At 36.3% G+C, this 25,260-nt stretch overlaps 1 protein-coding gene across 2 annotated transcripts in view; it reads left to right on the top strand.

Annotated features, from left to right (window-relative positions):
- The window catches only part of LOC107551460 (RNA polymerase II elongation factor ELL2-like), a 57,218-nt gene extending 31,964 nt beyond the window's left edge, over positions 1 to 25,254 (top strand). For both annotated transcript variants that reach the window (XM_016233070.1, XM_016233071.1), the window contains 10 exons: positions 8,020 to 8,144; positions 9,757 to 9,920; positions 15,574 to 15,815; positions 17,884 to 18,008; positions 21,056 to 21,176; positions 21,508 to 21,946; positions 23,232 to 23,295; positions 23,688 to 23,859; positions 24,285 to 24,329; positions 24,940 to 25,254. In XM_016233070.1, coding sequence (XP_016088556.1) covers positions 8,020 to 8,144; positions 9,757 to 9,920; positions 15,574 to 15,815; positions 17,884 to 18,008; positions 21,056 to 21,176; positions 21,508 to 21,946; positions 23,232 to 23,295; positions 23,688 to 23,859; positions 24,285 to 24,329; positions 24,940 to 25,050 — 1,608 coding nt within the window. In that variant the 3' untranslated portion in view covers positions 25,051 to 25,254. The remainder of the gene's footprint in view (positions 1 to 8,019; positions 8,145 to 9,756; positions 9,921 to 15,573; positions 15,816 to 17,883; positions 18,009 to 21,055; positions 21,177 to 21,507; positions 21,947 to 23,231; positions 23,296 to 23,687; positions 23,860 to 24,284; positions 24,330 to 24,939) is intronic.
- The last annotated feature ends 6 nt before the right edge of the window (positions 25,255 to 25,260 follow it).

Genomic DNA, 25,260 nt, shown 5'->3' with positions numbered 1-25,260 from the left:
GACTCCAGGCCGTTAAAATTATTAGAGAAATATATCACTCCCGGAGGTGGTTATGTGGCCACGACTATATGGTATGGTCTTTCTCAGTTCTCAAACAAATGAAGAACTATTCGATTTTTATTGACTGAATGCAAGCGCTTATTCCGATAGAAAACACTGTATTTTTTTTCTGTCCCGAAAATAGGTAAATCCGGACCTGCCATCTAATGTGTGTTTTGGCTATGTAATGTTGAAATTAAAATATGTTATTACCTCTGAGTCAGAGCAGTGATCATGGAAGAGAGAACACAAGCAGACAGCGCTGGAAGCTGCTAATGCTCATCAGTAAATCAGTGGAAAATAAATAGAAATCATGATTCTGTCTGAGCTATGCGTTTTAAAACGAACACTAACTAGTGTAAATGTAGCCTAACAGATGTGTAAACTGAAGACTATTTGAGCTTTATTAAAACTTAAATTTATTTTGCACTGATTTATTGTGTTGGTTACATTTTTGTTCCTTTGTGCAGTGGCTCAGGAGATGAGTCTTTGAGTTTGTATAAACATCAACAAGCTGAAAAATAAAACCAAAGTTTTTTTTTTAGATAATGTAATCTTGTTAAAATTTATTTCATAAAATTGATATAGAAGAAAGTATCGTTCAGGAACCGGTATCGAAGTCAAGGTATCGATATCGAAAAATTTTGAACGATACCCAGCCCTACCTGGCACACGTCATTTTTAATTTTGTGTGGCCCAACCAGACATTGGTGAGCGTAATTAGTGTAAATAGCTTATATGTCAAAAAGGCTGGTTATTTGCACTTAATGTAAACACTCCATTGTTGAAATGGCACCATGATATGGGGTGATATTTAATGTACTGTCACTAGATCACTAAACTGCATTAAATCCCTCGGCTCATTCAACTGTAACAGCGCTTAAAATGAAGCGGCGCCATATCTATTAAAGAGGAGCTCACACATTAAAAAGTAGCAAATATATGTTTGTGTGCATAGGACCATTTCCATTGTGTTGTGCTAATTTCGTTGTGTTGTGGCTTATTTCCATTGTGCTGTAGCGATTTCGTTGTGTTGTGCTAATTTTGTTGTGTTGCGACTTTCCGTTGTGTTGTGGAGATTTCGCTGTGTTGTGCACTACTGGATCACCGTACTTTCATGCCCTAGGACAGCGGTGGCGAACTCCAGTCCTGGAGAGCCGCAGCCCTGCAGAGCTCAGCTCCAACCCTAATTAAAATGCACCTGCCTGTAGCTTTCTAGCAACCCTTCAGACTTTGATTAGCTTGTTCAGGTGTGTTTGATTAGGGTTGAAGCAAAACTCTGCAGGGCTGCGGCTCTCCAGGACTGACGTTCGCCACCCCTGCCCTAGGACATAATGCATTCTTTAACCCAGTCTTTAACCAAATCTGCTCACACAGCATAACCCTACATATTTGAAAATACCCCATGGCTCTGTTTGACAGTGGGAATTGAAGGTGCCTTGTTATTCCCTGTCATTTTATTGATGGAAAATCACACACCTGAAAACCATTTTAAATGATTTAAGTGACTTTTTGTATCCGTAGTCATTGCCATTTGCCACCTCACTTTTGGACACGTTCAAACACAAATGATAGACCGCTGCCTCACGAACAAAATGAGTTATTTAAATTATGTGGACTCTACCAAATCTAGGGCACTGCCTCAGCTAAAACATCCATCATTTTCTGCTGGAGGCTGTTTGAAAGGAAAAGCTGTTTTTAATGACAGCGAAGTACCTGTTGCCTAATGAGTTTGTATTTTGGATTGCCTTTCTGTATTAGGGAAAGTAGGTTTCTAGGCCTCCCCTGAAGTATATAGCTTGTCTTTTAATATCAGAAATAGCCCACATAAAGTCTTAAGTTATATTTTATAGGAGCCACCTTATGAAGGAGAGTTGAGAGTGCTGCAGGGTTGATTGTACGTACGGCTTTAGCTCAGACTCACAGCGCTCCCTCACCATGTGTTTGGCAGTCTTGAAGCACTGCTTGTTTGGCTTTGTGCATGCAGATCTGTCCAGCAATCTTATTGATTCCTTTTCACAGGACTTTGAACAGGTAGTGAGGTCATGCTGTCGATATTACTTGTTCAGGGCTGTATTTGTTTTGATCGGCCTCAAATGACTGCGAGTATTACGTAACTGGCTCAGTTACTGAGTCGTGACCCTTGCGTTGCCTCAGAACACAAACTCAGAGCTGCAGTCGATCTGGCACGAATCAGTCAGACCCCATCAAAGTGCAGTTTTGCTGTTCATCTAGCTTGAAAAGTTTCATAGCACTGAAATGGTTGTACCTTACTGTTGACAGATAAAAAAGAAAATATGTTTTTTCTCATTGTAACTAATAATGCCACATAGATAAATAGACACACATTTCAGTAGTTGGTCTTTTTTTTTTGCATTACATTTTTTCATTGTCCATTGCTTTTGCTGTTTTTAAAGGCATTCTGCACATTAAAGTGGATCAAAAGTTTGCACATACTCTTGTTGAAAAAGGGAAAGGTTTCTTTGGCTCACTTGCTTATTCATGCCTCCAAAAAGCTCCCATAGGGATCACAAATATTACAAAACAAGAACATATGAACAGCTGTCTCACATTAGTTTTTTTAAGCACTTTGTTTGTATATTATTTTAATACAATAAAGAGCTTTTGGAGTTCATATTTATATTTGCTGTGCCAACATTTTCACTGGCAAAAAAAATGATGCCTTTTACTTTTAGCTACATGTTTTGTGATTTGTCAGAAATAACCTATTTCTGTTTTACCAGATACCTATTACAGTGGGAGAAAATATATATATATATTTTTTTTATTTGAAATAAACAGCTGGAAACTATGGTTATGTAACACCATGGTCACTATAAATTCATAAACACTTGCTTGACAATGTTGGCATATGGTGCAAAATATTTTTATAATGTCATTTTCAAACCCTTTCAATCTAATTCTTTGAAGACATTCCAGCAATTTCGTCAAAACCTCATCTATCCTCATCAACTAGAAAACTTTACCATGGTGACAACACTGTGCATCAACGTAATCTGAATGTTTATGCTCGCAAGGCATATATATGAACATATATGAAAGACAAACGTAGATGTTTTTACTACAAGAGACCTGGAAGTCTTTTACGTTTAGCAAGTGTGTTGTGCAGTATGATGTTTCTTACAAACCCACACTAAACTCATATAATTAGCAAATATCAATCTTTTTTGAGAAATGGGCAAGTACAAAACATTCCATCATGAAACTGGTTTTGGTACAGCAAGTGCCTTTTCTAGGAAAGTAATAACTTAATTGCTTTATGAGGACATGCTACTTAATGTTTTACACACAAACTGAGCATTGTTTTGGAGAGACATGTCTCTGAGTCGTGGGAGGATTCTTTTGACTGGTTAATTGAATCAAAGATGTTTTTCTGAACAGCTTTGTTGAAGTAAGTAGCGCAAGCTGGTTCTTTTCTCGATAAACAAAAGTCAGTGTGTTAGGCAAGGGAAGGAGTTCCTTGATTTTTATTTTATTTTTATTTATTTTTTTGCATTATTATTATTTGATTGTGCTGTATAATGAAAGTTAATTATTCATGTCATTCCTCTGTTTTGTATGTTACATGAGTGTCTTTCCGTTGCTTAAAATAGCCATTTAATAGATTTGTGTAGGAGTATATACAGATATAATTATATTTATTTATATATATATATATATATATTTGTAAGTGTATGTTTACAGTTAAATGAGACTTTATTGCCAACGAGTCTGAAATATTACAAAGAGTGAAAAATTTAAGGGGGTCTGAATACTTTCCGTACCCACTGTATATGTATGTGTACATATATATGTGTATATATATGTATGTGTACATATATATGTGTATATATATGTATGTGTGTATATATATATATGTATATATGTATATTTATATTGCACGTACTACAGAAAATAGCTTTAAAAAATGAAAACATTTTTAATTTTAATAATTTTTCACAATGTTACTGTTTGTACATTTATTTATTTATTTTTTATCAAATAAATTCAGCCATGGTGAGCATGGTGAAGACTTCTTTCAGAAGCAAATAAATAAATAACTGACCTTAAAAATTTGAACAGTTAATGTGTAATGTGTAATATATATATATATATATATACTTTTTTTTCATTATGAGAACATTATGATACAAGGGGCTCTAAAAGTTTTTCAGAATTTTTTACAGTTTTTTGCTTTAGACCATCTACAAATATTAAATCTACAAATAAAATGTTACGGTTACTTAAAAATGGAGGGAATTTTTTGATTGTTTTATAGTTATTTTTCAAAGCTTTGCATGTACTCGCATTATAAAATAACTTCATTATTGCTTATTTAACCCTAAAAAGTAAGTTTTTGTTAAAAACTAACCAAAATGTAAAATGATTTGTTTATAATCTCTGTACAGGAGAGACTCGATGCTGTTTCCAATCAAAAGGAAATATATATCGGTGTCGGCATCGGGGCAAAATGTCTTGAAAAAATTTCGGCATATCGGATATCGGCAAAAATCCAATATCATGCATCCCTAGTCATTTTCACATCATACATTTCTCATGACAGCCTATGTGTGAAAACTGGATTAAACCAGAGCTGGCTCAGAGGGATAAGAGAGTTATGTTTTGCGGCACTGCTGTTTTTGATCCATGGCACGTTCAGATGTGATCCATCACGTTTAATGGGTCTCAAATGCTGTAACATCAGTGAATGTACAGTGTTTGTATGTTAAAGTGACTCAAAACTCCCTGTGGCTTGTGAATGTGTTTTGTCTTCTGTGGAGTTTTGTAAGCGTGTGTTTAGTTTTTATCGGTGGGTTTTTGCCGCAGAGTTTCGCAGCACTACAGGCCGTCGTCCTGAAATGTGTTTGTGTTCACCGCAGGAACATTCCCCAGATCAAAACACCTTTCATGACTGTGGTTTCTGTGACTGACGGTGTGTTTTCTCTCTGCTGCAGGCCATGGTTCCTGCGGCTCAGACCTCGCTGCTGCTGCAGCCTCTTCTGTCGGACACAGAGTACCGTCTCAGCGTCTCAGCGGTCTACAGCGACGGCGACGGCCCGCCCATCACACGCCTCGCACGCACACGTGAGTCTGCTCTCCACTGAGCCTCGCTCGGGGATTCTGGGTAACGCATACAGCAGTCAGCATGTTAGAGGAGCGACTTTTGCATTAACAACAAGATTTTAAGTTGAAGTATAAATGAATCTAAGAGAAAAGTGTGCATTCTATGGCCTGTAACTCGTTCTAAGGACCACTGACCTTCACTAGTTTATTGTAACTAGTACTGTGTTGTGACAAAAGTTTTATACATGCATTTAAATTCAATTTATTTAAAATGTGTTATAAATTCCAGGGGTGGCGAACGTCAGTCCTGGAGAGCCGCAGCCCTGCAGAGTTTTGCTTCAACCCTAATCAAACACACCTGAACAAGCTAATCAAAGTCTGAAGGGTTGCTAGAAAGCTACAGGCAGGTGCATTTTAATTAGGGTTGGAGCTGAGCTCTGCAGGGCTGCGGCTCTCCAGGACTGACGTTCGCCACCCCTGCCCTAGGACATAATGCATTCTTTAACCCAGTCTTTAACCAAATCTGCTCACACAGCATAACCCTACATATTTGAAAATACCCCATGGCTCTGTTTGACAGTGGGAATTGAAGGTGCCTTGTTATTCCCTGTCATTTTATTGATGGAAAATCACACACCTGAAAACCATTTTAAATGATTTAAGTGACTTTTTGTATCCGTAGTCATTGCCATTTGCCACCTCACTTTTGGACACGTTCAAACACAAATGATAGACCGCTGCCTCACGAACAAAATGAGTTATTTAAATTATGTGGACTCTACCAAATCTAGGGCACTGCCTCAGCTAAAACATCCATCATTTTCTGCTGGAGGCTGTTTGAAAGGAAAAGCTGTTTTTAATGACAGCGAAGTACCTGTTGCCTAATGAGTTTGTATTTTGGATTGCCTTTCTGTATTAGGGAAAGTAGGTTTCTAGGCCTCCCCTGAAGTATATAGCTTGTCTTTTAATATCAGAAATAGCCCACATAAAGTCTTAAGTTATATTTTATAGGAGCCACCTTATGAAGGAGAGTTGAGAGTGCTGCAGGGTTGATTGTACGTACGGCTTTAGCTCAGACTCACAGCGCTCCCTCACCATGTGTTTGGCAGTCTTGAAGCACTGCTTGTTTGGCTTTGTGCATGCAGATCTGTCCAGCAATCTTATTGATTCCTTTTCACAGGACTTTGAACAGGTAGTGAGGTCATGCTGTCGATATTACTTGTTCAGGGCTGTATTTGTTTTGATCGGCCTCAAATGACTGCGAGTATTACGTAACTGGCTCAGTTACTGAGTCGTGACCCTTGCGTTGCCTCAGAACACAAACTCAGAGCTGCAGTCGATCTGGCACGAATCAGTCAGACCCCATCAAAGTGCAGTTTTGCTGTTCATCTAGCTTGAAAAGTTTCATAGCACTGAAATGGTTGTACCTTACTGTTGACAGATAAAAAAGAAAATATGTTTTTTCTCATTGTAACTAATAATGCCACATAGATAAATAGACACACATTTCAGTAGTTGGTCTTTTTTTTTTGCATTACATTTTTTCATTGTCCATTGCTTTTGCTGTTTTTAAAGGCATTCTGCACATTAAAGTGGATCAAAAGTTTGCACATACTCTTGTTGAAAAAGGGAAAGGTTTCTTTGGCTCACTTGCTTATTCATGCCTCCAAAAAGCTCCCATAGGGATCACAAATATTACAAAACAAGAACATATGAACAGCTGTCTCACATTAGTTTTTTTAAGCACTTTGTTTGTATATTATTTTAATACAATAAGGAGCTTTTGGAGTTCATATTTATATTTGCTGTGCCAACATTTTCACTGGCAAAAAAAATTATACCTTTTACTTTTAGCTACATGTTTTGTGATTTGTCAGAAATAACCTATTTCTGTTTTACCAGATACCTATTACAGTGGGGGAAAATATATATATATTTTTTTTTATTTGAAATAAACAGCTGGAAACTGTATGGTTATGTAACACCATGGTCACTATAAATTCATAAACACTTGCTTGACAATGTTGGCATATGGTGCAAAATATTTTTATAATGTCATTTTCAAACCCTTTCAATCTAATTCTTTGAAGACATTCCAGCAATTTCGTCAAAACCTCATCTATCCTCATCAACTAGAAAACTTTACCATGGTGACAACACTGTGCATCAACGTAATCTGAATGTTTATGCTCGCAAGGCATATATATGAACATATATGAAAGACAAACGTAGATGTTTTTACTACAAGAGACCTGGAAGTCTTTTACGTTTAGCAAGTGTGTTGTGCAGTATGATGTTTCTTACAAACCCACACTAAACTCATATAATTAGCAAATATCAATCTTTTTTGAGAAATGGGCAAGTACAAAACATTCCATCATGAAACTGGTTTTGGTACAGCAAGTGCCTTTTCTAGGAAAGTAATAACTTAATTGCTTTATGAGGACATGCTACTTAATGTTTTACACACAAACTGAGCATTGTTTTGGAGAGACATGTCTCTGAGTCGTGGGAGGATTCTTTTGACTGGTTAATTGAATCAAAGATGTTTTTCTGAACAGCTTTGTTGAAGTAAGTAGCGCAAGCTGGTTCTTTTCTCGAAGTCAGTGAGTCAGTGTGTTAGGCAAGGGAAGGAGTTCCTTGATTTTTATTTTATTTTTATTTATTTTTTTGCATTATGATTGTGCTGTTGTGCTGTATAATGAAAGTTAATTATTCATGTCATTCCTCTGTTTTGTATGTTACATGAGTGTCTTTCCGTTGCTTAAAATAGCCATTTAATAGATTTGTGTAGGAGTATATACAGATATAATTATATTTATTTATATATATATATATATATTTGTAAGTGTATGTTTACAGTTAAATGAGACTTTATTGCCAACGAGACTGAAATATTTTTTTTTCATCTTGCAGTATATCAAGATACCTGCTTCCTCGGATTCTCCTGATGCTTTCCGTGTCTTCTCCTTCTACCTGTCCAGTGACAGTAAAGACAAACCTCAGGCAAGCTTCGACTGTATTCACCAGTATGTTTCTGGGTAAGACATTGATATTCAAATAAGATAAAAAAAAAATTATAATTATTATTATTAAAATAGTATAAAAATAACATCCTGTTATTTTCTCTGTAGAGCACATACAGTGACAGCTCTGACTACGGCTGCACAATTAATCGAATTTCTAATCGCGATTACAATTCCGGATGTCACAATTACGTAATCGTTCAAAGCGGCAATTAATCGTTCAAACTCCACTTATGTTATTCTGCATGCTTAAGATGTTTTTTTTCTGTCTACAGGCTATCTTAAGGGTTTTTCCATTGTTTTAATTTAAAATTTTTATATAATATTATAATAACATGCATATTTTTTTTACTTTTTTTTTTTTTTTAAAGAAGAAATCAATCCAATATAGAGTTGATATTTGAGGCTTAATGCTATAGAAAAGCAATACAAGTTTTTCAGTTAGAGTATTTTCAGCTTGTTTATTTTCATTTAAAAATATGGCATGCGGTTGCTTCAAACAGTGGTATAATTCAATGTAAATTGTGATAATCGTAATTAATAATCGCAATTACAAATTCAAGGGAATAATCAACAATTATGATTTTTCTCACAATTGTGCAGCCCTAGTTCAGACTTACCAGGACCCTGACAAGCTTCTGTCCAAAAGAAAAAAAAAAAACCTGCAAGCACCATAAATAATAAAACTCTTTTTAAAAATAATTTGTAATTAATAATTATGACTGAAATTTCTTAATAATTAATGTATTAGTTATTATGTCTTAAATGCTAAATCTGTTTGTGGAGCGTAGGTTGTTGTTTGTTAGGCACAACATTTACTTTGATCTTTGAACCCAATTTCCATTACAGTATTTGGCATCACAGTTGGTTGTGAAGTTGCTGTCTCTTGATCGGGGTGGCACTGATCTGTTCACTTTCCAGCTCAAAGGAGACTTGTAGTCTCACAATACTCCACTTGTCTCGCTGAAGAATAGCATTAGATAGGTTTGTGGGAAAGAGGATGCAAAGCAATTCCACAAAAAAACAGTTAAGGCCATTAGTCATAAATTAGTCACTGACTTTCCGGGTGCTTTGTGGACAAAGGAGCAGCTGTAACACTTAGCAATAGGGAGCGAGGTATTAAACATGTCAGTCCTTACATAGCAGGTTGATCTATACTATCAGAGTATTCAAGAAAATTTCTGTTGTGATGTCCGTACTGATTTTGATGTAGCCTTTTATTCGCAATGTTTTTAAACTATAATATGACTATGGCTACTTATGTAATAATATAATTGTTTCAATGTGTATATATTTTGTAAAATATTTAATGTATAAAATAATGTTTTTGTAAGTAAAATATTGGAATATAAATTATTTTTATTACAAACAAATAATTGCATGTAATATTTATATAAATGTTTTTTAATAAGCTCTATACCCATGTCTCCACACCAAATATAAATTCATAAACGCCCTTAAAAATGATGCCATATGGTGACACATTACTTAATTGTTTGTAATTTCCAAATAATTCTAACTGATGCTTTCAAGACTGTAAATTAATTCCTTAGAATTTCAACCAATCTACATGTATATTTTCCAGCATGACAATTTAACTCATTTTGCATTTCCGGTTTTTGCTTAGAGTTGGCAGGGAGCATCTGGAAAGTCAGGGCAGTATTCAGGACAAAATCACGGTGTGTGCCACTGACGATTCCTATCAGATGACCCGCGAACGCATGTCTCAAGTGGAAAAAGACATCTGGAGTCGCTCAGCCATCGAGATCAAACCTGGATCCACACGTCCGAGTAAGAATCCGGCTCATGCACACACACACACACACACACAAAGGTGTGTTATTATCTCCATATGCACAGACACAATTATATCTCATTAAAACATGTCTTATATCAAATAACACAATTCATTTCTTCCAAAAGCAAGTAATATGTTAACCTGGCAGTATCATGTCCTGTTAATAATGGTGGATAAACCAGGATGTTTTTGATCAAGGGATGGTTGTGTATCAGACGAGGCATGTAAGCTGCATTTCCCTCCCCCAATCCCTCCTTCTCAAGCATTTACCTGCAGATGACACCGGCACCGCAGATGACACCGGCACCAAGCCACAGACCTGTTCCATTTCCAAAAGCAAGTAATATGTTAACCTGGCAGTATCATGTCCTGTTAATAATGGTGGATAAACCAGGATGTTTTTGATCAAGGGATGGTTGTGTATCAGACGAGGCACGTAAGCTGCATTTCCCTCCCCCAATCCCTCCTTCTCAAGCATTTACCGGCAGATGACACCGGCACGAAGCCACAGACCTGTTCCATTAATCTGATTGAGACTGCCAGAAGTATGCGCTAACAAGTCTCATCCTGTTAATAATGGTGGATAAACCAGGATGTTTTTGATCAAGGGATGGTTGTGTATCAGACGAGCCGTGTAAAGATGCATTTCCCTCCCCCAATCCCTCTTTCTCAAGCATTTATCTGCAGATGACACCGGCACGAAGCCACAGACCTGTTCCATTAATCTGATTGAGACTGCCAGAAGTATGCGCTAACAAGTCTCATGCTGGGTGGATGAAATTTAGCCCAGGATTTTAATTACCATGGCTGGGGATCAATTAGGTTTTCATTTGCAGAAATACTGAATTATGCATGGGTCTCTCTCTGAAGCAAAGTCTGCAATTCCCCAAGCGATGACTAGAGAGAAGGACACACGTCGCTCTGGCCTCTCGTGTCTAAGAAAGCTGAAAGATGACACTTGAGTGGTTAGAGAAAATAAGGTCTGTTTGATTCGGGGCAATTAAAATATCTGAATCACTTTCAGTGAGGAAATCAAATAGCGCCCTTCCAGAGCTCTGCAGTATCCTTTTTTTTTTCTTTTTTTTTCTTCAGTATGTGTCTCAATTTGCCTTGTAATGTAAACACATTTGAGCTGCAGTGCTTGCTAAGGGGTATAATTTTGTGACAGACATTATAGGAGGACCAAAGCGGGATGAGTTGATGTTGCTCATGTCCTGTTAATAATGGTGGATAAACCAGGATGTTTTTGATCAAGGGATGGTTGTGTATCAGACGAGGCACGTAAGCTGCATTTCCCTCCCCCAATCCCTCCTTCTCAAGCATTTACCGGCAGATGACACCGGCACGAAGCCACAGACCTGTTCCATTAATCTGATTGAGACTGCCAGAAGTATGCGCTAACAAGTCTCATGCTGGGTGGATGAAATTTAGCCCAGGATTTTAATTACCATGGCTGGGGATCAATTAGGTTTTCATTTGCAGAAATACTGAATTATGCATGGGTCTCTCTCTGAAGCAAAGTCTGCAATTCCCCAAGCGATGACTAGAGAGAAGGACACACGTCGCTCTGGCCTCTCGTGTCTAAGAAAGCTGAAAGATGGCACTTGAGTGGTTAGAGAAAATAAGGTCTGTTTGATTCGGGGCAATTAAAATATCTGAATCACTTTCAGTGAGGAAATCAAATAGCGCCCTTCCAGAGCTCTGCAGTATCCTTTTTTTTTTCTTTTTTTTTCTTCAGTATGTGTCTCAATTTGCCTTGTAATGTAAACACATTTGAGCTGCAGTGCTTGCTAAGGGGTATAATTTTGTGACAGACATTATAGGAGGACCAAAGCGGGATGAGTTGATGTTGCACCATTCAGATTTCATATAATAGGTGTGTTTGAGTGAGTTTATAGTATTTGCTTTGGCTTTTTATCCCATAACAGACAAAAAAGTAATACTGTCTCCATGCATATTTTTAACCAGCTCCAAATGCATATGGCGGTCGAAACGGAGCCATGTCCTTCCTTGCACAATTTAGTGCCTGGCAGATACATTTGTTTGACTGAAACGAAAATAAAACAGCCTCCACCTTTTTTCCCATCTCTGTAGTCGAGCAGAGAAACCTCTTGTGGCGGCACACTGTATTTCTGTGGTGAAGTAATGGTACACTTTTCTTGTAGACGCTTCTAAATACTGCTTTTTGACAAATTTACTATGAACTTACTGTTTGATGATTTTGGTTCTCATTCATTTAGCGATCAAGATAAGTACAGTTGTCATTAGTGGTTGACTGATATGGATTTTTTTGACGGTTGATGCTGATATCTTAGTGAGCAGGGTGGAGGCTTGCTGATATAAAGCTAATGTAGGCCTATATGATATCATACTATTTAATCTAAAGATAATAAATAACACATGCATAGCAGTTTCTGCAGTTAAAATTGTTCTACTTAATTATATTCATTTATTATATTCAAATAAATGATTTTAAGATTAATCAATAAAGAAATCAACTTGATAAAAATAAATCCGTAAAATAAACTTCATATAGTAATTTCTTGGTTATGTGATCCTATTATAGTATCCTTTTCACATAAAGTTGTAAAGGAAATAAAGTTTGACTAAATTAATGAAGATGGGTAATAGGAGCTTGCTGGATTCTTGTCCGTGTTAAATAACAGCGATATTTCAGTCAACCACTAGTCGTTGTGTTTATGAATAGACAGAGATCCTTCTAAACTATATACTATAAGTGCAGACATGTACGTTGTGTTATTGTGGCATACTTGAGCACACAAACATGATTAAACAAGTGCTTACTGAGCTTTGTGAGGTAAAACGAATTGATTTTGGAATGTGATTTGATGAGATTGCCTGTAAGGCTAGATTTGATTAAATGCTTGATGATGGAGTCTTATGACACCGGTCTACAGTTCATACAGTATTATTGCCCCAAAATACAGTAAAGTGTCTCCAATGCTTTTGCAGACAGAGAGTGTTTGATTCAGCACTTTTTGCAAAGCTCAACATGTTTAGGTGTCAGGAGGAATTCAGTACTGTTGTGTTTTTTCTCTCGCTCTCATTTGCCAGCATGTTGGACTGTGTAATAGTCAAACATTCCTCATAAATGGGATCATTGTTTTCACAATTCTTGCAATATATCATGTAGTTAATGCAACTGTTGAAATATGAAGACAGCTCTTTCAAGAAATAATAAAGTGTGACAACATTTGCAATAGCAGAACTTCCAACAGAGAATCTAACATTTTTGAGATGGAAAACTGGCCCCTGTCAAACTATATATGTTTCTACAAATTTATGTAATCAGTTTTCCTCTTAATTTTTCAAGGAGTAGTTCACCCAAAAATAAAAAATTGTCATTTTAGTGACTGTTATGTTATTCCAAATGACACAAGTAATGTGCGGGTCACTTGTTTTTCCCATACAGTTACAATAAATGGGGTCTGAAAAATGTCATAAATTACCATATAAGTGCTTATATGACTTGTCTGCTATATTTAGTCTTATATGATAGCTTTGTATTGAAAAATTAATTTGAGAACGATTCTTTAGTGAATTAATTGGTCTGTTTCACAAAACCAGCCTGAATTTTTTATTTATTTTAATTTTTTTCTCAAATCAACCCACTGACTCCAATTGCAGCAGTAATTTTTGAGTTAAGTGCTGACTGGAAGACGGTTTCTAGTGAACAGCGACTTTGTGTTTCTCACACAAAGCTTTCACTGGCATCATAAGACTTGTTATATATAGCGCACAAGCCATATGTGGACTGCTTGGTAGACAGATAAGATACTTTTATGGAGCCTTCTCTTAAAAAATACTTACATTTACATTTAGATATTTAGCAGACGCTTTTATCCAAAGCAACTTACAAATGAGGACAGTGGAAGCAATCAAAATCAACAAAAGAGCAATGATATGCAAGTGCTATAACAAGTCTCAGTTAGCTTAATGCAGTACACAGATCAAGTTTTTTTTTTAAATCAATCAGAATAGAAAAAGAATAGAGCAAGCTAGTGTTAGAGGCCTTTTTTGGTTTTGTTAATCAGAAGTCAAAGTCAGAATTATAATTGTATAATAAATGAAAAATTACAAATAGATAGAATGCAAAAAGATTAGAGAAGCCAGTGTTTTTTTTTTTAAAGAAAACAAGCAGTTAGTAAATAAATAGTTTTAAAAAAATGATACTTAACAAAACCTATAATAATGTCACCGTAAAATAATAATATAATTAAATAAATGTGTATTTTGACATTATCAACGTTATATTATTACAACCTTTTTTTGACATTATTTATTTACCTCTGTCGGGTTACAGCTGGCCCAAATACAGCAGGAAGGTTAACCATGATGGTTTAAAGAGATGAATATCTGTCATCAAAATGAATATTGCCCAAAAGTAAATATTCTGTTATCATTTTCTCACTCTCATGTTGTTCCAAACCTGTACGGCTTTCTCCTCTGCAAAACACAAAATAAGATATTTTAAGAAATGTCAATGGTCACCAGAACCGTTTGGCTACCAGCATTCTTCAGACTATCGTGTGTGTGTGTTTGTGTGTGTGTGTGTGTGTGTGTGTGTGTGTGTGTGTGTGTTCCACAGAAAAAATAAGTCATACAGGTTTGGAACAACATGCGGGTGGTACTTTTTTTTTTGTGTGTTCCACAGAAAACCGTATGTCATATGACGTAAATAAATGATAACAGACAGTTCATTTTTGGGTGAACTTTCCTTTAAGATAATGTGAAGATTGCTTAAAATGACTGAGTAATTTGATTTAACCCAATCCATTTGAATTTAGCTCACAAGACAACAGGGTAGTGTGTTTCTGCAGCAATAACAAAGCCCTAAAGCAGCATAAATGGAAGTATGAATGTTATGTAAAACTAGATGAGCACAGGAGCATAGCACTCGCTGTATGAACAGCTTATGCTTCACTTTGTCCTATTGCAACCTTCAAAGTACAGCTTAAACTTCTAATGAGATTAGGCATGCTTGATATCTATTTGCACTCTTGTGTCCTGCTGGCTCCAGGTGAATTAGCACACTGGTGGGAAGATAGAAAACCGAAAAAACAAAAACGGCTCTATTGGAGGTGCTTTCGTTTCCACGGTTTAGATATTTGCTCAGGAGAGAGCAACGTTTACCCTCAGCTCTCTTCCACACTCTCCGGCCCGCTCGGTGCACGCCAAATTCAGAGTGCACATCCGGAGAACGGGTCATATGAGTGCTGTGGGGGCCGTCATGTTTACTCAAAGCTGTATTTCCTAAAGTGGTCCAGTGCTTGCTGTTTACACTACTGTATGTGTGACTTTGTCACGGCCCCAGTGTTCACCTCTTCTCTGTTATGTGTGTGTCTAATTTCACCTCAGGGCGGCTCGGTTTTGTTTTGCGTAACGAGAGCTTGGCCCCAGAAGTTCTGTGCTATTTGCAGAGCTCTCGGTTTATTTTCAGTGCTGAGGAGGCGTTCGAGTTAGGCAATAATCTTTCAACCCGTTTTATGTCACTTAGCAGATTCTGAGCTTGTTTTAAACTCTTGTGAAGACGTTGAAATATGTTAAGGAAAAATGTAAGGTGAATGTTTTTGTTTTACAGAACAAGTAATATTAATAAAAATAATATATTTTTTCTCCCCGCAGGTAAATGTGTGAAGATTAAGAAGAAACAGGGCCTGCCGACCAGCTTTGACAACACTAATAGACATTCACCCAGCAACAAGAGGAACGGTACACCTAGCTTGGTGGCCCACAGGCCCTTGAAAGAACGTGTCATTCACGTTCTGGCCTTAAAGCCCTACAGCAAGCCAGAACTGCTGCTCTGGCTGGAGAGGGAGAAAGCCAGCCCCAAGGACAAGGTCGACTTGAGTGCTGTGCTGGATGAGGTAAAACACAAGTGCAAGGCATGCTACAGTGCAAATGTGCAACAAACACAATATTTATAATCTAGGTAAATGGAAAAATGTTTGCAAACCTCAGTTGGAATCTTATGAGTTTTTCATATTACAGTGCTATTTAATATAGTTTCAATTTGATGCTCTCACACTAATGACATTTTTAAACCTGAAATAGTGTGTGTGTGTGTGTGCGCCTGGTATTTATCACGTTATGGGGACCAAATGGACATTTTTGAGGTCCCCATGAGGAAACAAGCTTATAAATCATACAGAATTCGTTTTTTCGAGAAAGTAAAAATGCACAAAGTTTCCTGTAAGGGGTAGGGTTGGTGTAGGGCAATAGCACATACAGTTTGTACAGTATAAAAACCATTACGCCTATGGAATGTCCCCATAAAACATGGAAACACAACGTGTGTGTGTGTGTAAAGATTATCATTTAAAAGTGTGTGATTGGTAAGATTTTTAGAAGTTTTTGAAAGAAGTTCAAGGCTGCATTTATTTGATCAAAAGTACAGTAAAAACAGTAGTATTGTGAAACCGTATTACAATTTAAAATAACGTTTATATTTGTATATACTATAAATGTAATATATTTGAAAAGCTGACTTTTCGGCAGCCATTACTCCAGACTTCAGTGTCACATCCTTCAGAAATTATTCCAATATTCTGATTTGGTGCTCAAGAAATATTTCTCCTAATTATCAATGCTGCTTATATATTTTTATGGAATCCATGATTCATTTTTTCAGGATTGTTTTGTTCAAAAGAACAACATTTATTTGAAATAGTAGATGCTTGCATATGGTTACAAACAGTCACTTTTGATCAGTTTAAAGCATCCTTGCTGAATAAAAGTATTAATAAATTATTATGATTATTATAATTTTTATTAATTAATAAAAATCTTACTGACTCCAAACTTTTGAACAGTATTATCATATATCATATATCATATCATATATATCATATCACTAAGTCACAAGCAAGTTGAAGATAGTGAGTGGTTTTGACTGAGGGCACATGAGGGTGTTGAAGGTGGGAGAGAGTGCTGTTTACTCCCTCTACCTACAATTCCTGCCGGTACTTAAACTTGAACCCGCGACTTTGTGGTTACAAGTCCAACTCTCTAACCATTAGGCCACAACTACCCTCAGGTCATAAGAGTAATTTGTATGTGAAACGGCATCATGACGCTGTTTGTTATTGCATGCAAGATACACTGGCGCCTCTGAAGATGTAAGGCCACCCTCCAAGATGAAATCTGACTAAACTGTGTATTTAATGCACACAAAGCTTTCCCGACTGTTGCTCATGGAGGCTAGATTTTAAATTGTTGCACTTTTTTTGTCACTTTTGTGACCGACTGGAGCCCTGAATAATATATTGTTGATTAAAACTCTCAGCATTTCATTCTGCACCACTGCCAAGTGTTTTTTTTTTGTTTTTTTTATCTCTCCCATCAGCCCTACTTCAGAAAACACAGTTCAGTACTCAGCCTGTCCAGATAATATAGTCTGTCCAGATCTGTTTCTCTATTGCATTTGGGCAGACAAGATGGTTATGGCTGATTTTGTCAGTAGGTTTATTTGCTGAACGCTTCCTGCTGCGTTTATGTTCAGGAGTTCCTGCAGAGTCAACAAGGGGAGGTTGCGGTGCTAGCGGTAGCAATTAGCCTTCTGCCATAATGATATTTGGAGAATGGATTGTGATTTGACAGAGGGAGGGTTGTGCTGGGTTCATATTCCATTTGTAAAAGTGCTCTGCAGAATGTCCTGTGCTACAATACATTTATGCTTTCTGTTTTACATTTACGAGGTCTGAATTGAATTATTGTCCTCTGGATGTATTTAAGAATATTCTTAAAAGGCCTATCGTACATTATTTTTCTCTCTCGTAAAAAAATTCTGAAGTGTCATATTTCTTCAAAAAGATGCTGACTCCAGTAATGCTTGATGGTTCAAGTCACTCTTGAGATATTGTTTACTTAAGTGCGTTTGTGAACGGAGGGCAGTTTCTCATCAGGAGAATAATTCTATTGTATATTTCCTTTCAGGTGGCTAAACTCAATCCCAAAGACCACAGCTTTACTCTAAAGGATGATTTCTACAGACATGTGCAGAGGGACTGGCCCAGCTATGTTGAGGAAGAGCGGCAACTCATTCAAAGGGTGTTGACAAGGTACATGCAGTATTCTCAATTCTCACAACATCACTTTTATCTTTTTATTAATATTTATTGTCGTTTTAGTGTGTCAGACTATCATCTTCTATACTTCACCTTACAATGCTTCACTTTGCTCTGCTTTACTTCCAACCTTTTTTGTCTTGCATAGACCCACTAGTAAGATTCAAGTACCCCTTCATTAAGACCAAATCAAAAATATGCTCTTTTTTTTTTATTATTCAAAACCTCTTTCATTGGCTTTTACATTAACTGTTTCCTCCTGGTGGAATGACCTGCCTAACTCTATCTTGAGTAGCCGAGTCTTTAGCCATCTTCAAGAAATGTCTAAAAACACATCTCTTCCATCCACACTTGACCCTCTAACACTAGCACTCTCTATTCTAATTCTATTTTATCTACTTGTTTTCTTTTTATTTATTTAAACGAAACACTTGCCTCTCACACTTGCACTCTCTATTCTATTTATATTCTAACTACTTCCTTTATTTTTATTATAAAAAAGACCCTCAAACACGAGCATTCTCTATTTTTTTCTATTCTATCTACTTTTTTCTTTTTATTTATTATAAAAATGACCCTCTAACACTTGCATTCTCTATACTTTTTCTATTTTATCTACCCATTTTCTTTTTATGTATTATAAAAAAAATATATAATAATAATAATAAATAAAAAACTTGCTACGTATACTGCATTAGGCTAACCAAGACTTGTCACAGCACTTACATATTATTGCTCTTTTGTTGGTTTTGATTGCTTCTATTGTCTTCATTTGTAAGTCGCTTTGGATAAAAGCATCTGCTAAATGACTAAATGTAAAATATTATATTGGATATTATTTAGAAATATCATTTAAATAATTTAAATCATTATTACAGTGATTCAGTTTGAATCATTACAATTGTGTATTTTAGTATTATTTATATAGTAATATAGTTTTAAACCGAAAATATTAAATAGAAGTTAAGTGAAAATATTAATAACATTTATATTAATATTTTCATTTAGCTTTTATTTTGTATTTTTAGATGTCATTTTAATTTTAATAAATGTGTTATATGCTTTTATAATTTTTAGTAGTTTTTTTGTATTGCTATTGATATTTTATTGTATTATCATTACTAGTTTAATATTGCTACTTTGATTTATTTAATTTATTTTTATTACAGTTTAGTTTAGGTTTGTTTCTTCTTCTTTTTTTCCTCTAGTCATTTTAGTACTTCAACTCAGCTTATTTCATTTAGAAGCCAAGGCAAATTTTAATTGTCGTTAAGTTTAAGTTTCTTATCTAATATTTATATTTAATTTTATTGAGATTTATTTCAGTTAACTTCACAATAAAAACCCTGCTTAGAGACATGCAAAACTTTCATAACAGTATTATTTCCTAATGTCCTGGTTTCCTAAGACTGGCTGATGACGTTTGGTACAGTATTGTCATCCAGGCCTTGCCACCGCAGTCTGCTGAGATGATGTGTTTTGGAGGCCTTATTAAGTATGCGCTTTAGCACAGATGATGTGGTTAATAGGCCTGTCTGAGCAGGAAGCCGTGCAATTCACTGTGCTGTTGAGTGGAATTATGCTGAAAGCTTCTGTGCAGCTGCATTCAGTCCCGGAACAATGGGGGAATAAACGGCAGCCATCCTGCCAAATACGATCTTGGCAGCCGTGTTTTTGGGAGGTTTTCCACACTCCGCCTAACTGACTGCATACTTTAGTTTCTTCTCTGCTTTCACCTCTGCCTCTCAGTTTTTATGTGCACTGCCAGTCTAAAGTATCCTAATGGGACAGATCAAGATGATCTTGCAATAAACCCCAGAACGGGACTTGCACAACACGGCATGTTTGCAGAAACATCCATGCACCGCTTCCTTTCAAAAGTTTGGGGTCAGAAATATATTTTTAAACGTTTTTCAAAGAAGTGTCTCATGCTCACCAAGGCTGCATTTATTGTAATGTAATGTAAAATGTAATATTGTGAAATATTATGATATAAAATAACTGTGCTACTTCATGTGATGGCAAAGCCGAATTTGCAGCAGTCGTTACTCCTGTCTTCAGTGTCACACGATCCTTCAGAAATCATTCTAATAATCTGATTTGATGCTCAAGAAACATTTCTTATCATAATCAATGTTGAAAAAAGTTCTGCTTAATATTTTTTTTGAAAGTGAAACCATGATGCATTTTTGAAAAGAAAGTTGAAAAGATTTTAAAAAGATTCTAATAGTTTTAAATTAGAAATATTTAGTAAAAATGTAAATGTCACTTTTTAATAATTTAATGGACACTTGCTGAATAAATAGTATCTTGCAAAAATATAAAGTCTTACTGACCTCAAACCGTTGAACGGTAGTGCATGTCACTCAGTGGGTTTACTGTAAAAAAAATAAAAAATATATTTGTTATTTATTTTAATTTTTTTTTAGTTATATAGTAGGAGGGCGTTTTTATTAAAATATTATAAGTTTTTACTATATACTCCAGAGTAGTTTAGTACATCAGGTTTGTCAGGGCATTGAAGCAAGATGCTTGTGAAGAACTATCCTTCGTGTGATGAAAAGCAGCTCTATGAGAGGAAGGAGCTGTAGGAAGCAGATTGCCAGAGGAAAGTTCCAGCAGAGTAGGAATGTCTCTGGCACCATTGTTCTCGTCACTGGACATTAGCAAGGCTTTTGCCAGTCCCACTGCAGATGTTATCAGCTACCCGGAAATGCTAAGCTAGACTAACAAGCCCCGGCGCTCTGGCCGAATGCTGTGCGAGAGTATAATGTTTTTACACTCCATTCAGGAACAGCCAAACCTGATTAACACTCGTGCAAATCCTAGACCTTGATCCTGAGCTTTAAATTTCTTCCGGTTTAGTTCTTCCATTTCCTGTAAACACAACCGCACCTTTTTATAGCTTTCTGGAACTGGGAAGTTGATCTCAACTCGGGACAGTTGACAGATTTGTTTCAGAAATTAATTAGCAAAGGTTTCCTAGTGGCAAGCATGAAAGGAATGACTTTTTGACGGAATCTCACTCTCTGATATTTCAGAAAACTCCAGCCTCTCAGCAGCAGCAGTAGCCAGTTGAAAAGCGTCCAGTCCAGCCATTCATTCCACAAAACCTCAGGGGATTCTCCATCCCAACTCAGCCCTGTCAAGAATCTCTCCATGGTAAAAATGCACCTATAAAAAGAAGTGCTACTTTTCCTCTGTCTGTCTCATTTTAAAGCTTTTGCATGCTGTAGTATCTATGCAATGGACTATCAGGTTCTTGTGTGCACTTAAACAGGTTTGCCGTTGAATGTATGATTGAGAGTGAGAAGAGCCTCTTTTTTTTTTTTCTTGTGAAGATCATATTTGGTGCCGTCTGCTCTTTATTTATGGAGATGCTGGAGGCGCTTCAGTCACTGCTGTTTGCAGGAGCCAATTAAGCTGCCGGTCCACACTATTGCTGTTTTCCATCTGCAAAGTTTGTGAAATCTCCTTCTTTCTTTACTCCCAGAAACGCCCAGTGCCTTCCGACCATCCAGAAAGCCAGACGCCAAAAAAGCAACGTTTATTAGACCAGAACATGCCCTTGCAATCGCCTTCCAATGGACATCTCATCTCCTCCATGGGCCGTAGCACTTCTGCTCATGGAAACACAAGTTTGCAGAGGGGCACCAGTACAGCTCAGCAGAGCCCTGATGGTCTTTACCAGCGGCACAAGCTCGGCGAGTCCAACAGCGTGCCCAAACCAGAACAGCCAGAACCAGCACAGCAGCCATCGTCCAGCCCCAAATACCCAAGAACTGAACCAGAAATCTGCACTGACCAGCAGCTAGCAAACGGCCAGCACAAAAAGAAGTCCAAGAAGCATAAAGAAAAGGAGAGGGAGCGCTTAAAACCTGAGTGGGTCAAGACCAGTCCGGACCTCAAACAGAACCGGGAAAATATTAAAGGTGAGTTCAAAGGTTTAAAGGTAGAGGTGCAATATATTTGCGGCCAATATATAATTTGCAAAGGAAAATAATATATACACTACTGTTTAAAAGTTTGGGGTCAGTAAGGGTTTTCTGTTGTTAAGGAAATTTCTAAATATTACTTTATGATTTATACTTTATTTGGGTTACTTAATCGCAAACAACCAGCTAAATCAAACATACACATTCTCAACTTCTAGTCAACATGGTAAATAAAACAAATAACAGGGAAATGTATACTTTTTTTCAGCAGGGATGCATCAAATTGATAAAAAGTGACAGTAAAGACATTTATTTAAAATGTTACAAAAGACAAAACCGTTATTTTAAATCGTGCTAATATTTCAGTTTTTTTACATTTTTTTTTTTTTTTTTTTATGAAATAAATGTAGCATTGGTCAGCATGTAAGATTATTTTTTTAACCCCACCACCACAAAAACAAAAAAACACTTTTGAGCGGTAGTCTTTATAACTGGGAACGTTAAATGATTATCAGTACTAACTGTGTAATTACAGCATAATTAATTTTAATTTATAATTTGTTAGTGTATTTACTTGTGACAATTACACATTTTTTTCTAATTGTTGGCCAATGTACATAGATATTATTTAAAATAAATATTAATTACACATAAAATTATATTTAACAGCATTTTAAGCTGTACTGTTATTGCCAATGAGATTTAGAGTCCGCAGTAAAATATTGTATAACAGCATGATGTTATGATAGTTACATGTTATGATGTCAGGCAGTGATAATGGTAGGGATTGTGGTGATCATAATCAATATTTATTAGCACTGCCAAAAGGCCAATGGAGTCATTGTTTCTCAGAGGGCATTTCACTAGATGTTTTTTGATGCTGAATAACAAACAGCCTGTTTCAACTCTGCCACTGCAATTCCTCTCAGAAGTGGCTCACTGTGAGACGCTTTCATTTCAAGTGAAATGATAGCAGAACAGGTTCAGACTTGCCAAGCAATTCAGGAAATATTCCTGTATGTTTGTGTGCGAGGTGACTGCTCGTCTGCGCCCTTCCTTAGCGCCAGGGTGGATGATTAACTTAACTAACCGCTGGGTGACCCACTGTAAAACGTTTTGACGTCTTGTCAGGCAGCCTTTGTCAGCGACGACTGCCCCCCACGTCCCTTATCGCAAGATTTGATAAATGACTCCATCAGCCTGGGCAGTATGGCACTTTGATATGTTTGTGTAGTGAGATTACATAAACCATTGTATCGTTCTTGTCTGTGTTATTGTGTAGACCATGAACGACCCAACACGCCTGTCACCCGTGCCTCGCCCGATGAGCTGCCTGACTATTTATTGTAAGTAAGACCAGATTTCGGTTTATTTTACTGGTTTGTGCTTCTGTAATTACAAGGTGGAGATTGTCTGCTGATGATTAAGGAATACAAAATGAACTGTGTTGCACATTTAAAGCTATAGCGTGTAATTTTATTGAGCGGAATGTAAGAATTTAAGTTACAAGTTCAAAATATAGAAAACACAAAAGTCTGTTTTGTTTTTGCTTTTAAATGTTCTGTATTTGAGCTTTTAAAAGCACTGGTATTTTCAGACAAACGCCCCAAGAATGAAAATAAACATTTATTTTAATATGTAGTGCCACCTACTGGTTTCTCTTGGGAATCTGCCTAACGACTTTATTTACTGTCACTGTTAAAATGGTTTAGTTCACTCAAGAAACTTTTCTTTCCAGAAAATACAGCACTATTACAGACTCCGAGCAGCAGCAGAGGTACAAAGAGGATTTTTGTGCGGAATATGACGAGTACAGAGACCTACATGAGCGTATAGGGAAAGTCACCGAGATATTTGTTCAACTGGGATCAAAGATAAAGACGCTGTCTCCTGGGACACACAAGTATAAGGTTTGGGGAAAAAAAACATATACGCTATTGTTCAGATGTTTGGAGTCAGTAAGATAGATTTTTTAAAAGAAATAATTTATTTTATTTAAGGACGACACATTAAATTGATCCAAAGTGACATTTATGCATTTATAATGTTTCAATAAAAATGTTTTTATATAAACATTTAAATAAATGCTGTTCCTTTGAACTTTTGTTCATCAAATAGTCCTAAAAAATGTATCACTGTTTCCACAAAAAGCATCAAATTGCAATGATTTCTGTAGGATCATGTGACACTGAAGTCTGGCTTGTTTACTTGTGGAAGAATGTGTCTTTGTTTTACAAGATAATGCCTTGGCACACCTTATATAACAGTTACATAATACATGGTGTCAGAGGTTATTTTAGATTAATGTGTTTTTATTTATTTTGTATTATTCTAGGTAATGGAAGTTCAAATAATGGAGAAGTATAGGAAGTATAAGAAGGTAAGAGAATTGCATTATGTGTGTTGACAGTGTTTGCAAGGCACACATTGAACTGCATATTTGCAAACTAGGGCTGGGTAGAAATATTACTTTTTTTTTGGTTTAATTATGAGCCTTATTTGAATAATCTGATTGTAATTCTTAAAATCCCATTGATCTTTCAGTGTTTTTAGATTTATCTATATGCTATTATAATATTTATACATTTTTAATTGCCTTTTATTTTTATTTTATTTTATTTTTGTTTTAATATGATCCAGTCATTTGAGTTTTTCAACTTGAATTTATTTGGTTTAGTTGCCAAGGGAACATTTCTAATTTTCATTTTAAGATTTGAAGTTAACATTTTTAATTTAATGTTTATATTTCATTTTTATTTCAACTATAATGAAAACAATTGTAATAGTTCTTAATCATTGTTAACAATAACAACACTTGGACCTTTCATATTCTGTGAATACTAAACACGAGTTGTAGTGAACCTTCCGTCCAGCAGATGTCAGCACATTTTTGACAGCAAAGAATATTTCACTTACAGATAAAAAGTGCATCAGTACTGTTACCCACCTCTAAAGGGCACATTTTGAAGATCTTGTTTTTGTCCCTACAGAAGTTTCCAGGCTACAGGGAAGAAAAGAAGCGCTGCGAGTATCTCCATCAGAAACTATCGCACATCAAAGGCCTGATTCTGGACTATGACCGCACACAAGCGCCCTCCTAGTGCCAGCCGTTCCACTCTCCTCCTCCTTCCCAGTCTGGTCGCACGGACCAAAAGACTCCTCAGTGGAAAATAAACCAGGACCAAATGTCTCTTCTTGAGCATGACAAGGCATTTCCACGTCTTTCCTCCACACAAACTGTGGGTGACAATGTAGAGGCTGAGGATCTAAGCCCAAACTATCTAATAAAGGCCAAGACCTCCGACTAGTGA

The sequence above is a fragment of the Sinocyclocheilus grahami genome, unplaced genomic scaffold (genome assembly GCF_001515645.1).
Source record: "Sinocyclocheilus grahami isolate Dianchi unplaced genomic scaffold, SAMN03320097.WGS_v1.1 scaffold424.1, whole genome shotgun sequence".
NCBI classification, from domain to species: domain Eukaryota; kingdom Metazoa; phylum Chordata; class Actinopteri; order Cypriniformes; family Cyprinidae; genus Sinocyclocheilus; species Sinocyclocheilus grahami.
The sequence above is the reverse complement of the archived record's forward strand: the minus strand, read 5'-3'. Positions and strand labels throughout refer to the sequence as shown.